The sequence below is a fragment of the Grammomys surdaster genome, unplaced genomic scaffold (assembly GCF_004785775.1).
Source record: "Grammomys surdaster isolate TR1022 unplaced genomic scaffold, NIH_TR_1.0 166, whole genome shotgun sequence".
Taxonomy (NCBI): Eukaryota; Metazoa; Chordata; class Mammalia; order Rodentia; family Muridae; genus Grammomys; species Grammomys surdaster.
Window position 1 is genome coordinate 11,220,662 of NW_021604614.1, and position 11,551 is coordinate 11,232,212.

The 11,551-nt window shown below is 47.8% G+C and overlaps 1 protein-coding gene across 2 annotated transcripts in view; it reads right to left on the reverse strand.

Annotated features, from left to right (window-relative positions):
- Window positions 1-2,788: 2,788 nt before the first annotated feature.
- Bri3bp (BRI3 binding protein) overlaps window positions 2,789-11,551 on the reverse strand; it is a 14,834-nt gene continuing 6,071 nt past the window's right edge. The window contains exons 2-4 of one of the 2 annotated variants that reach the window (XM_028766226.1): window positions 6,495-6,597; window positions 6,053-6,162; window positions 3,364-3,566 (exon numbers count right to left, since the gene is read on the reverse strand). In XM_028766226.1, the coding sequence (XP_028622059.1) occupies window positions 3,459-3,566; window positions 6,053-6,162; window positions 6,495-6,597 (321 nt within the window). In that variant the 3' untranslated portion in view covers window positions 3,364-3,458. Of the gene's footprint in view, window positions 3,567-6,052; window positions 6,163-6,494; window positions 6,598-11,551 lie in introns of both variants that reach the window. The other variant, XM_028766225.1, reaches the window with a different exon arrangement.

Genomic DNA, 11,551 nt, shown 5'->3' on the forward strand with positions numbered 1-11,551 from the left:
TAACACTGACTTTGAGACAGTTAAAATCCTTACACTATCGTATCTTCATTAATAATAAGAAAAAAAACTATATATGTATTTATTGGGGCCAAGAGGTGGGAAGCCATGGCCCATGTGTAGAGGTTAGAAGGAAACCTGTGGGAGTGGTCTGTCTTCTTTCACCATGTGGGTCCCAGAAATCAGACTCAGACTTGGCGACAAGTACCTTTCCCCACTGAGCCATATTGCCTGCCCCTGCCCCTGCCCCTTAATGACAACAGGTCCAGAGTAGCTGCCATCAAAATGTTTCTTGATCGTGTTATTCAGTTAAGGAGGAGTTGTACACAGTCCTGAAGATAAGGCATGACATAAGGTACAAAAATACATCTTTCCACATACAAAAGAGATGGCGGGGGGTGGGGTAGGGGGGGAAGCCAATAAGCTGTACACTTCCACAGAATGAAGATAGCAAGAGAAAAATCCTTAACTACTGGGGGCTAAGATTACATCCAAACAATGCCAGGCATGGTGGCTCAATGCCTTTAATACCAGCACTCAGAGGCAGGGGGATCTCTGTGAGTTAGAGGGCAACCTGGTCTACACAGAGAGTTCCAGGATAGTTAGGGCTATATAGAGAGACCCTGCCTCAAAAGAAAAAAAAAAAATCCAAACAAGGTAAAATGTATGCATCAAACACCATAACACCATCTGAAGTTTTAAAAACAAAAAAAAACTACTAGAATTTCAAGTAACATTCTACTCTGATTCGTACATTCTTCCACTTAGAATGAAGGCATCCAGGACTGGACTCTAGGGTGCTCTCTTAACATGCACAGACCATGGTCACCCCAAGGCGTGCACACAATGGGAGTGTTGTCACGCACATGTCATCCCTGTGCTCAGGGGGTGGGGGCAGGAGGATCAGAAGTTTAAGGCCAGTCTCAGCTACTTAGCAAGTTCAAGGCCAGCCTTAAATACATGAGACCCTGTCTCAAAAAATCATGGTAATTAAATGTAAAAATTAAAACGAAGGCATCTTGTGTATGTATATACATGAATACATATGAATATATATATAGCGTATATATACAAATATATATATATATATACACATATATATTCAACTATAAAACTGGCTTTAGAGTCTACATTTGGTCAGGCTGGAAAAAATATTGCAGATTTTTTTTTAACCTTTTTTGTTGTTATCATTTTGAGACAAGGCTTCAATGTATATATAATGCTGCCTGACCTGGAACTCACTATATAGACCAGACTGGCCTCACACTCAGAGATGTGCTTGCCTCTGGTTCTCTTGTGCTACTCTACCTGGCTTTGGGTTGCGCTAGGTAACCCTGTCTGGCCTGAAATATACCACTTAGACCAGGTTGGCCTTCAAATAGCAGCAATCCTCCTGCCTCTGCCTCCTGAATACTGGGATTGCACACTCAGCTACAGTGGACCATATAGGACCTGACCTAGAATATCTCAAGTGGCCACCGAGAGGAGCCAGGACAAGAGCAAGAATCAGCTTTACAGAGAGTGATCGAGCCCTAGCCAACATCTGCAAAGCAATCATTTAGTATGATAAGGTCAGACATCTGGAAGGAAAGAAGACATTAGCCACCAATGTGCCCCTTCCCTGGCTACTTACACCTTGTTCCGCAAGTAGATTTGTCTAGAGTATCTAAACGATATAGCTGGAATGTTTCACACCAGAAGTTGTGGGTTTCCAATGTCTGTGGAGAGATTTCCCCAGTATGGGTTCCAGAAGGGAATGAAATTCAAGAAAGTGACACCCTCATACTGTCTGTCACCTCAAGAACAGAGGTCTCTCTCAGCCACATCCTCAAAGACCCAAATCTGTGTGGCAGATACTTGGAACCAAAGACAGAACTTCACAGACACACGACACCAGAGCTGGCATCAGCTGGGTCCCTCCACCAAGCTGAAGTTGGGACTCAGTGGCTCCAGGGTTCACTGAAGGACCCAGTCCTCACAGGTGACCCCAGTCACATCCGGCAAAAGCCGGCTTTCTTTCCACAGAACACTGGCAGAGAGGTCTCTGCACCCAGAGGCTTGTCTATAACAGCTATGCCCTGGACCCCAGACTTAAAAAGCACCTAACACACAATTATAAAAATTTCAGGACAAACAATTCAGATCTCGAGGTCGCTTATGCCTACAAATGTTCTAGAAGCAATGAAATTGAAGGATGTTACTGGCCATGAATGGTTCTTTTTTCTTCTCTGGTCCTGAGTCAATTAGAAGCAAAGGAAACAAATAAGAGAATCCCATCACGATCCAGCTGGCTATCTGGGCCTCGCTGGCAAACAGGGAATGCGAGATTCAGCTGGATTCTGGAATGATCTTCAGGGCCCACCCAGTTCTTAGCATCAAACTCCAAAGACGGTTTGCAGCTCCATCCACGTACTTACTTTCTGGAAAGGCTAGGGTTAGTCTACATTGATGTCCAGAGAGGAGAAAGAGATCTCAGGATGTCTATGGGTACCTTCATTCAGAAATACAATGGGCAGGGGTGGGGGTGGGCTCGGCATTCCCAGCACCATACAAAACAGAAATAGAGATGAAGGAACACAATGGACGGAGAGCTCACGGGGTCCTTAGGATCCGAAACTCTGAAGCCCAAAGTGTTCACAATAACAAGAGACAGCACTTGTTAACCAGGTCACCTCCAACCCCAAAAGACATGAAATAAAAGTCACATTTGGGAAGACGAAGATATTGCACACGGTGCTCATCTACCAGCCAAGTTAAACCTCCTTAAAAACGTCAAGTGCTTCCTTCAAAGTTCTGATAAACTTGACTCCATCTGCCTTTATTTAAAAACCTTACAAAAGATGTATTTAAATGTTTGGGGGAAAAAAATCAACTTTATGTTCTATGCACAGATAAAGTTATCCGACTACACAGCTAACAGGGTTATATCCGTTTGTTTAAAAAAATGTTTTCCCACTGCCAATCTACGCGAGTTCTCTCTCCTCCAATGGCTCCTAAGGTGGACACGCAGTGGGAAATACCAGGCGTGGCGTTTTTGCTCAGTTTATTGGGAGGGTTGGGGTTTGGTGGGGTTGCCGGCTCTTCTCTTCGTCTGCTGTCTTTTGACATCACTAGCTGGTTGGATGGTTAGGTAGTTGACCTTCACTTGTCCTTGGAGCGGTCAAGGTTCTCGAGCACCCTGTTGAGGCGGATGTTGAGCATTCTCACCTGGCTCTCCAGGTGTTCAAGCTTCTCCTCCACGCTGGGGCTGCAAAGGCCACCGGGACTGCCTCGCCAGTAGCCCATGGGCCCCGTCATGAAGTAGATGGCCACCACGACGCAGAGTGGCAGCACGGCGTGCTCAGGCTCACCCTCGTATTTATGGAGGATATACACGCAGGACATGGAGAACAGGATGACACGCACGAGCCAGAAGAAGCGGCCGAACACCAGGTGCAGCAGGCTGAAGGTAAAGCCCAAGGTCAGAGACAAGAACCAGTAGGCCAGGAGAACCACACCGACCAGCACCAGGGCCCGGGCGGGACTGTTGGACACGGAGGCTGGGCTGAAGTACTGTGACAGGTTGGATACTGCAAAAGAGGACAAGGCCAGTTATTCCCACGTGGTCAGAACCTTCTCCAAAAGCAGGAAGGACAGCTGAGCTCTGGGGCTGGACCCATAGGCTCCTGTCACAACCCAACACAACGAAAGCAAAATAAAGCAAATACTTGAGTGTCAGGGGCAGTCCTGCTTATACACCGAAAGCCTAAAATCAGCCATAGGCCTGACATACATGCCTGCTAGCACAGTCTTGGGTCTCTGTGGAGAAATACTGAACAGACAGCTATAAGATATTGTAAACAGGCAGCTTTGGTGGAAATTTACCAGCCTGGATGGGAACAAGTAGTCATAGGTCTTGTGGATAGTCATAGACCTTGGGTAGCCTTGGTGGATAGTACCAACTTAGATAAGGACAAGTGAATCATAGGTGGAGTCATAGTGACCTGTCCCATTAACCTTCACCCAGCTGACATTCTGTTCTGGAAGATATCTGTACTCCCCCTGAACACCTACGTGCCTGCGTCATCCCCTTCCCCACATCCTGCCTTTTTGTGTATATAACCCCTATGTGAAAAAAGTAAAATCAGCTGTTTGATCAGACTATAGACAAGCCGTGTTTCTTTGTGTCTGCCTGTTTCCCCCCATCTCTCTTTCAGGTGATCTACCCGGACCCCTGTTTAATGCCCTATTGGCCAGGGCACTTGAGGGGCTCAGGTGGTCTCTCGGGATTATTAGTCTCATCATGAGTTTAAAACACCTTTTATGGGGCTGGAGAGATGGCTCAGTGGTTAAAACCACTGGCTACTCTTGCAAGGACCCAGTTCGATTTCCAGCAACCACATGGTGGTTCACAACCACCTGTCACTCCAGACACAGGGGAACGTCAGACAGATCCTTGGGTTCTGCATGCATGAGGTCCACAGATGTACATGCAAACAAAACACCCAGAACACATAAAAAGAATAATTAATAAATCCCAAAAAATATTTTTACAAGCTGGCCAGTGGTAGCTCACACCTTTAACCCTGGCACTCACGAGGCAGAGACATATGGATTTCTGTGAGTTCGAGGCCAGCCTGATCTGTTCCAGGACAGCCAGGGCTACACAAAGAGACCCATTGTTATAAAAATGGTGCTGGAGTTCAAACTCAAGTCTTCATGTTTACAAGGAGCTATCCCTACCCTCACATCTGTCATCCCAGCACCCAGGAAGCTGAGGCAGGAGCATCAGATGTTCTAGGTCATCCTTGGTTCCACCATAGTGAGTTTGAGGCTAGTACAGGTGACCGTGTCTCAAAAACAAAGCAAAAGAACAACCACAAAAAAAAAAAAACCAAAAAACAAAACAAAAAAAAACAAAACAAAAACAAAAACAAAAATAACAGCAAGACAAAGACAGTAAAATCAATTTCACCAACTTGGAGATGGGATGGGGAGTCCTCACGTACACCAGGCTGACCTTGAACTCACAGAGATCTGCCAGCCTCGGAGTATGGGGATTAAAGGCATGAGCCACCATGCCAAAGTAAATGTCACCCATTTCTTTCCCCTGAACTAGACTAGTAGAGTGCCTCTATATACCACGAAGCTTACTGCTATCAAACCGATCTGAGCAGAGGGGTCTCCATTGTACCCAACACTCTGAAAAATGATGGGGAAGGAAGTTCTTGGGAGCTGAGAGCAGCCACCTTGAAGACAGTCCTGGTTCTGAGCTTGAGTCACGGTTCCCAAAGGCCTTTGGGAGCCCTGCAGCTTGTTCAAACCAAGAGGGAGACTCACAGCATGTAGTTCACCTCTCCCAACCAGTACTCTCAGGTGATCATACCCGGCCAAGTTTCCTCAGTGATGCCTGGGGTCCTGAGCTATCCGCTCTGCTGTTTCCCAGCTTGGTCTGCATGCAATTCCTTGCAATCTGGCTTATCTCCACAGGCTCACTGTCCAGGGATGGTAACCCGGAGTTGCACAATCCCAGCAGGTCGTGGCTGAGGCGGCCTCACAGGATTGCACATGGTTGCAATGTTTGGGGATGTGTTGACTCAGCTCGGTCCCAAGGGAGCCGTGTGCCTCACAGTATTCTGAGGGCCACCTCTCTACCTCCTGTTCATGACCTGGGTAGCAAGTTGGCAGGACCTGGTGTGAGGCCTTTCAAAGGTTAGACTCAGAGATTCGAGGCTGGCAGTGGGGTCAGTGGTAAAGAGCAGACCATTGTGGTGGTATGTGAGCTTGCTCCACTGTGAGCCCTGGTCCTCAATCTGTAAAGGATGCCCGGGGCTAACTGATTCTGAGAGGAACCTGTTACACCGCTACATCTGTTTTCTGGCTCTACCACAATCAACCCCCACACACCAGGTAGCTGAGGATGCTTAGATGGTGAGTTCCCATCCAGTTGGGAGAGTTCCTCTCCCAGTTCCAGAGGCCAAAAGTCCAAGTCAGGGCTGTGTTCCCAAAGCGACTTTTCTCTCTACTGACTGTGTCTCTGACTAGGCTGACACACACAGCCCTGAGTATACCATACCTGCGTGAGGGCTCTTAGGAGCCTCTTCTGCCCTCTTCTGACTTCGGGGAGGAGAGGAGGGAGGTCCAAGTGGCCCAGGGCATCATCACTGCAGGCTCCGCCTCCATTGTCTGCATAGCCTTACCCTGGCTGTCCTGGAACTCACTATGTAGACCAGCCTAGCCTCGAACTCAGAAACCCACCTGCCTCTGCCTCCCAAGTGCTGGGTTTAAAGGTGTGTGCCACTACCACCCAGGTACCCGTCCAGCTTTTGAAGTGTCACAGACCACAGGTTCAGCTATTAAAGGTAAAATACTCCTTTCTCCCGGTGGTGCTCCATACCCTCAGCCCTCTCACGTCCTCTCAGCTGAGGACGAGGAGACTCCCTACACAGTAAGGCTGCCCCACCCCCAAAACAACAGCTCCCAAGCCAAACACCCCGCATGACCACCCCCATACCTACCGTCGAGCCCAAGGACTTCTAACAGCTCCATCCAAACTTTCCATAATGTCTCTAAGAACATGTCCACTCCCTGCACGAACCGCTCAGTCAGCCTGGACAGTAACTGCAGGGAAGAGAAGACAGGAAGGAATCAACCAATCCATTGTCATCCGGAGTCACTCAGGCACTGAAGTGTGAGCTCAGGAGAAGATCTGACCGAAAAACCAGGAGCTGCTTCAGGGGCACTCTGTAGCCAAGTGGCGACCAAGGGTTGATAGCTGGTCCATGTGGAAAGCCCCTCCTACGCGCACGCCCGCACACACATACACACACACCACAAAGTGGCTGCACTGCACTTACCATTTCCCCTATAGTTCTACTGGCTCTTGGTCAGGGTATCCGGTTCCTCTGCTTGGGGAGTGTCTGTTCTCAAGATGCTTCGCCAGGCAGTTGGCTCTCCAAAGGACAGACTGACTGTGAAGCCTGAGACCATGCTCTGTCTATGGCCTGAAGGGTTTCATTAGCTCTCCAGGTGATTTGGGAAAGCCAGGGGACTGGGAAATCAGGAGTTCAAGCTCCTGCCTCCTCTCTTTTTTTTTCTTGTGAATGAGTAATCATCCTGGCTAGTTTCCTGTCAACTTGGCACAGCTTGTGTCATCAGAGAGGGACCTTCAATGGAGAAAATGACTCCTGGAAGATCAGGCTGGTAGGCAAGCCTGTAAGGCATTGTCTTAATTAGTGATTGACGGGGGCAGGCCCAGCCCACTGTGGGCGGTGCCATCCCTAGGCTAGTGGTCCTGGGTTCTGTAAGAAAGCAGACTGAGCAAGCCATGGGAAGCAAGCCAGTTAAGTGGCACCCCTCCATGGCTTCTGCATCAGCTCCTGCCCCCAGGTTCCTGCCCTGTGTGGGGTCCTGTTCTGACTTCCTTCAGTGAGGGACTGTAATAGGAAAACACAAGTCCAATATACCCTTTTCCTCCCAAGTTGCTTTGGTAATGGTGTTTCATCAAAGCAACCCTAATAGTGATATTATATACGCGTAACATGTAACTCAAAACCAGGGCTGGGATGTAAGTGTTCCTAGCATCCATGACATCCTGAGTTCAGCCCCCACCATCATATAAATACATAAATGGGGCAGCTCAAACTGCCTGCAACCCCAGTTCTGTATTTGTGCGCGCGCGCACACACACAACTTAATAAAACTAATTTTAAAAAAGAAAAACAGGGCTGGGCGGTGGTGGCGCACGCCTTTAATCCCAGCACTTGGGAGGCAGAGGCAGGCGGATTTCTGAGTTCGAGGCCAGCCTGGTCTACAGAGTGAGTTCCAGGACAGCCAGGGCTACACAGAGAAACCCTGTCTCGAAAAACCATAAAAAAAAAAAAAACAGGAAAAGACAGGCATAGTGGTGTTCACCTTTAATCCCAATGCTCTGGGGACAGATGCAGGTAGTCTCTGCGAGTTCAAAGCCAGCCTGGTCTACATATACATAGTGAGTTTTGGGATTGCCAGAGCTTTTATATTGAGACTCTGTTACACATACACACACACACACACACACGGGGGGGGGGGGGAGAAAACAAAAAGAAAGAAAAACACAAGAAAGAAAGGAAGGAGGGAAGCAGGCAGTAGGCAGCAGTACAGGTTTTGATGGCACCTGCTGCCCAAGAAGGAGTGTCCAGGAGTTCTTTTAGGGTAAGCTACATTCTGAGTCATTCTGGACCTTGGTCTTCCCAGCTGGAAAATGGGACCAAGAGAGGATTCAACATAGGAAGCTGAAGAGGTTCATTACTGCCTGCAACCCCAGTTCCAGGGGACCCTGATGCGTTCTCTGTCCTCTGTATTTGTGCACACAAACACACACACACACTCACAATTTAATAAAACTAATCTTAAAAAAAAGAAAAACAGGAAAAGCCAGGCATATGGTATTCATGGCAGGTCACCTGGTCCAGTCAGAGCAGTGAGTGACAGGATAGCAAGGCTCCTGGGAGGGCAAATCCAGACCAGAGGTTCTTTCCTCAGGCTGTGAACTGGACAAGAGGGTGTGTCCTCACACGCCAGGGTAGGTCCCCACCCTTTCAGCCACATGCGGGGATCTCTCCAGAAAAGCTAGACTCACAGACTTTATGGGATTGATAGGGTTCTGCTGTATTCTAAATTTGAATGTGAAGCCCCTGGTCCCCAGTGGTGGAATGTTTAAAAACGGGGTCTTTAAAGAAGTGATTTGGTTACAATAAGACCACCAGGGTAGCCCAAGTCTGAAAAGGCTGTGTCAGTGGGACAGGCTTGTCATCCCAACTTCTCAGGAGGCAGGTTTGTGGACGGGGCGAGGGGCAGGAAGGATGGGGGAGGTGTCTCTGCCCACACCAGAGCTGACAGAGTGAAGATCCAATGATCCCATGAGCCACAATAGGTAAGAAGGAAGGAAACCTGGCTCAGAACGACTCAGCAGCGGGGGTTGATTCAACCGACTAGAGTCTGACATCACGAAGTTTATTTTAGGCATATTTAAGTACAGTACAATTTGGAAAAAAAAAAAAAGGTTTCCCGGTGTAACACAATCCTACGTGTTCAAGGAGGCATGATAATTACATCAAAACTCTTCTCAAAGTACATGTCGCTTCTTCCATGAAGATGGGCCTTATAGACGGGCTTCTCGTGTTTGCTCTTTTGAGACAGGGTTTCTCTGCAGACCAGGCTGGCCTTGAACTCACCAGAGATCGGCCTGCCTCTGCCTCCTGAGTGCTGGGACTAAAGGTGTGAGCTATTATTTTCTTAATGGCCTAAGGGAAGATCCGGTGTGGTCTCCGTCATTCATATAGCACAGAGGTCATCTGGGCTACCTCTGGTCCTGTTTGTGAGAGCCTGGGGAAAACCCCTGGCCATATAGAAAATGCAAAGATCATCTGGACTATTGGGCACCTCCAGTCCTGGTTGTGACAGCTTGTGGGGAACGAGGTATCACCTGGCTCTACACCCTACCAACCTCCATTCCCAGCCCTCAGAGCAGAAAACAGGTCCTACAAAAAGAACACCCTGTGTGTTTAACACGCCTGGTTTCCCCCCAGTGCTTATCCCTGAGCACAAGGACCTTTGTGTTCCCAAACAGGCAGGAAGATTGCAAGTTCACAACCTGCCTCGGGCTAAAGAATGAGTCCGAGGCCAACCAGGATGTGTCAGTGAGATCCCCATCTCAAAATAAAAAACAGTTGGGGGTGTAGCTCAGTGGTAAAATATTTGCCTAACACGCATAAGGTCCTGGGTCTCATTACAAAAAAAAAAAAAAGAAAGAAAGAACCCAGACACATGGGGATCCCAGCACACGGGGAGGCAGAGGCAGGTGGATCTCTGTGAGTTCAAGGCCAGTAGGGTCTACAGAGTGAATTCTAGAACAGCCAGGGCTACAACAGAGAAACCCTGTGGGGGGGGGGGACAAAAACAAACAAACAAACAAACAAACAAACAAACAAAAGAGCTAAGATCAGAGACACACATCCGACAGCTATCAGAACAGATTGAAGTGCGCCTGCAGGCCCATTCTTGGGTCCAAGGGAAGCCAGCCTACCAGAACAATGACCTCAGATTCCTGGCATCAAACAGAGAGCTACACTCTCTTGTTCTGATCACCTACTGGGGTACTGGGTTCCTGGTGACATCGAGTGCCTGGCCAACAAAGAGAGAGAGCAGGCTGCCATAAAACGAGGTGTCACTCCCAATGAAAACAGGCGTGAAAAAAATAATAGAAAAAATAGAAAGCACTTATGGGGAGAAGCATGAACGAGGGGCAGAAGGCCCACTCTGTGGACCGGGTTTCTCAGGATTACTCAGTTCACCAGTCATCCACAGCAGGCACCTTTACCCTCTCAAGGACAACCTTCAATCCTGACTTTTCTGCTTCTACCCATTCAGAGCTGGAATTACCCAACATGCCCGGCTTTATTTCTTTTTAAGATTAAGCCTCATGTGTCCTGGGTTTGTGTGTGTGTGTGTGTGTGTGTTGCGGAGATAGGATCTTGATATATATATATATATACTAAGCTGGCCTCAAACTTTCAGTGACCCCCCCCTCCGCTCCACCCGACTCCACCCCAGCATCAGCCTCCTGGGTGCTGAGACTGCAGGCATGCACTACTATGGCCTGGCTGCTTTTCATCTTAAGCCCTCCACCATGTCCCTATACTTTATTTCTAGGGGATCTGGCACCAATTCCTACTATCCAGAGGTCCGATGTGCACCCACTTGCTCAAGTCCACACACAGACACACATATACTCATTATTAAAAATAAATCTTTTTTAAAAAAAGAGGTGGAGAGTGTTTGAAGAATGACAGCCATGGTCCAAGCTGTGCGCGCATGTTCACTCACACACACACACACACACACACACACACACACGCATGCACGCACAGAAGGAAATGTGAATATCACCTGTATATTGTAAAATATCATTACAGTCAATGTAAGTTTCGTGGGTAGGATGATGTTTGTGGACGGTGCAGAAGATACCAAGATATCTCTGTCTTATTTTAAATGTTTTTAAAAAAGAAACAGCCGGGCGGTGGTGGCGCACGCCTTTAATCCCAGCACTTGGGAGGCAGAGGCAGGCGGATTTCTGAGTTTGAGAGTTCGAGGCCAACCTGGTCTACAGAGTGAGTTCCAGGACAGCCAGGGCTACATAGAGAAACCCTGTCTCGGAAAAAAAAAAAAAAAGAAACAAACAAAAAAAGATGCAGAAAGTATGTATGTGGTGCGCATGTAGAAAAACAGAAAATCTGAGTAGCAGATGAAGGCAGCTGAGGGTGTCTGCTATTCTTTCAACTTTTCATTATTTTGAAATTGTATTTTAAAAAAGAAAAGACAGACAGACAAATGGAGAGAGAGAAAGAGAGAGACAGGGGCTGGAGAGATGGCTCAAAGGTTAAGAGCACTGACTGCTCTTCCAGAGGTCCTGAGTTCAAATCCCAGCAACCACATGGTGGCTCACAACCATCCGTAATGAGATTGAATGCCCTCTTCTGGTGTGTCTGAAGACAGCTACAGTGTACTCATAAATAAAATAAACATTTAAAAAAAA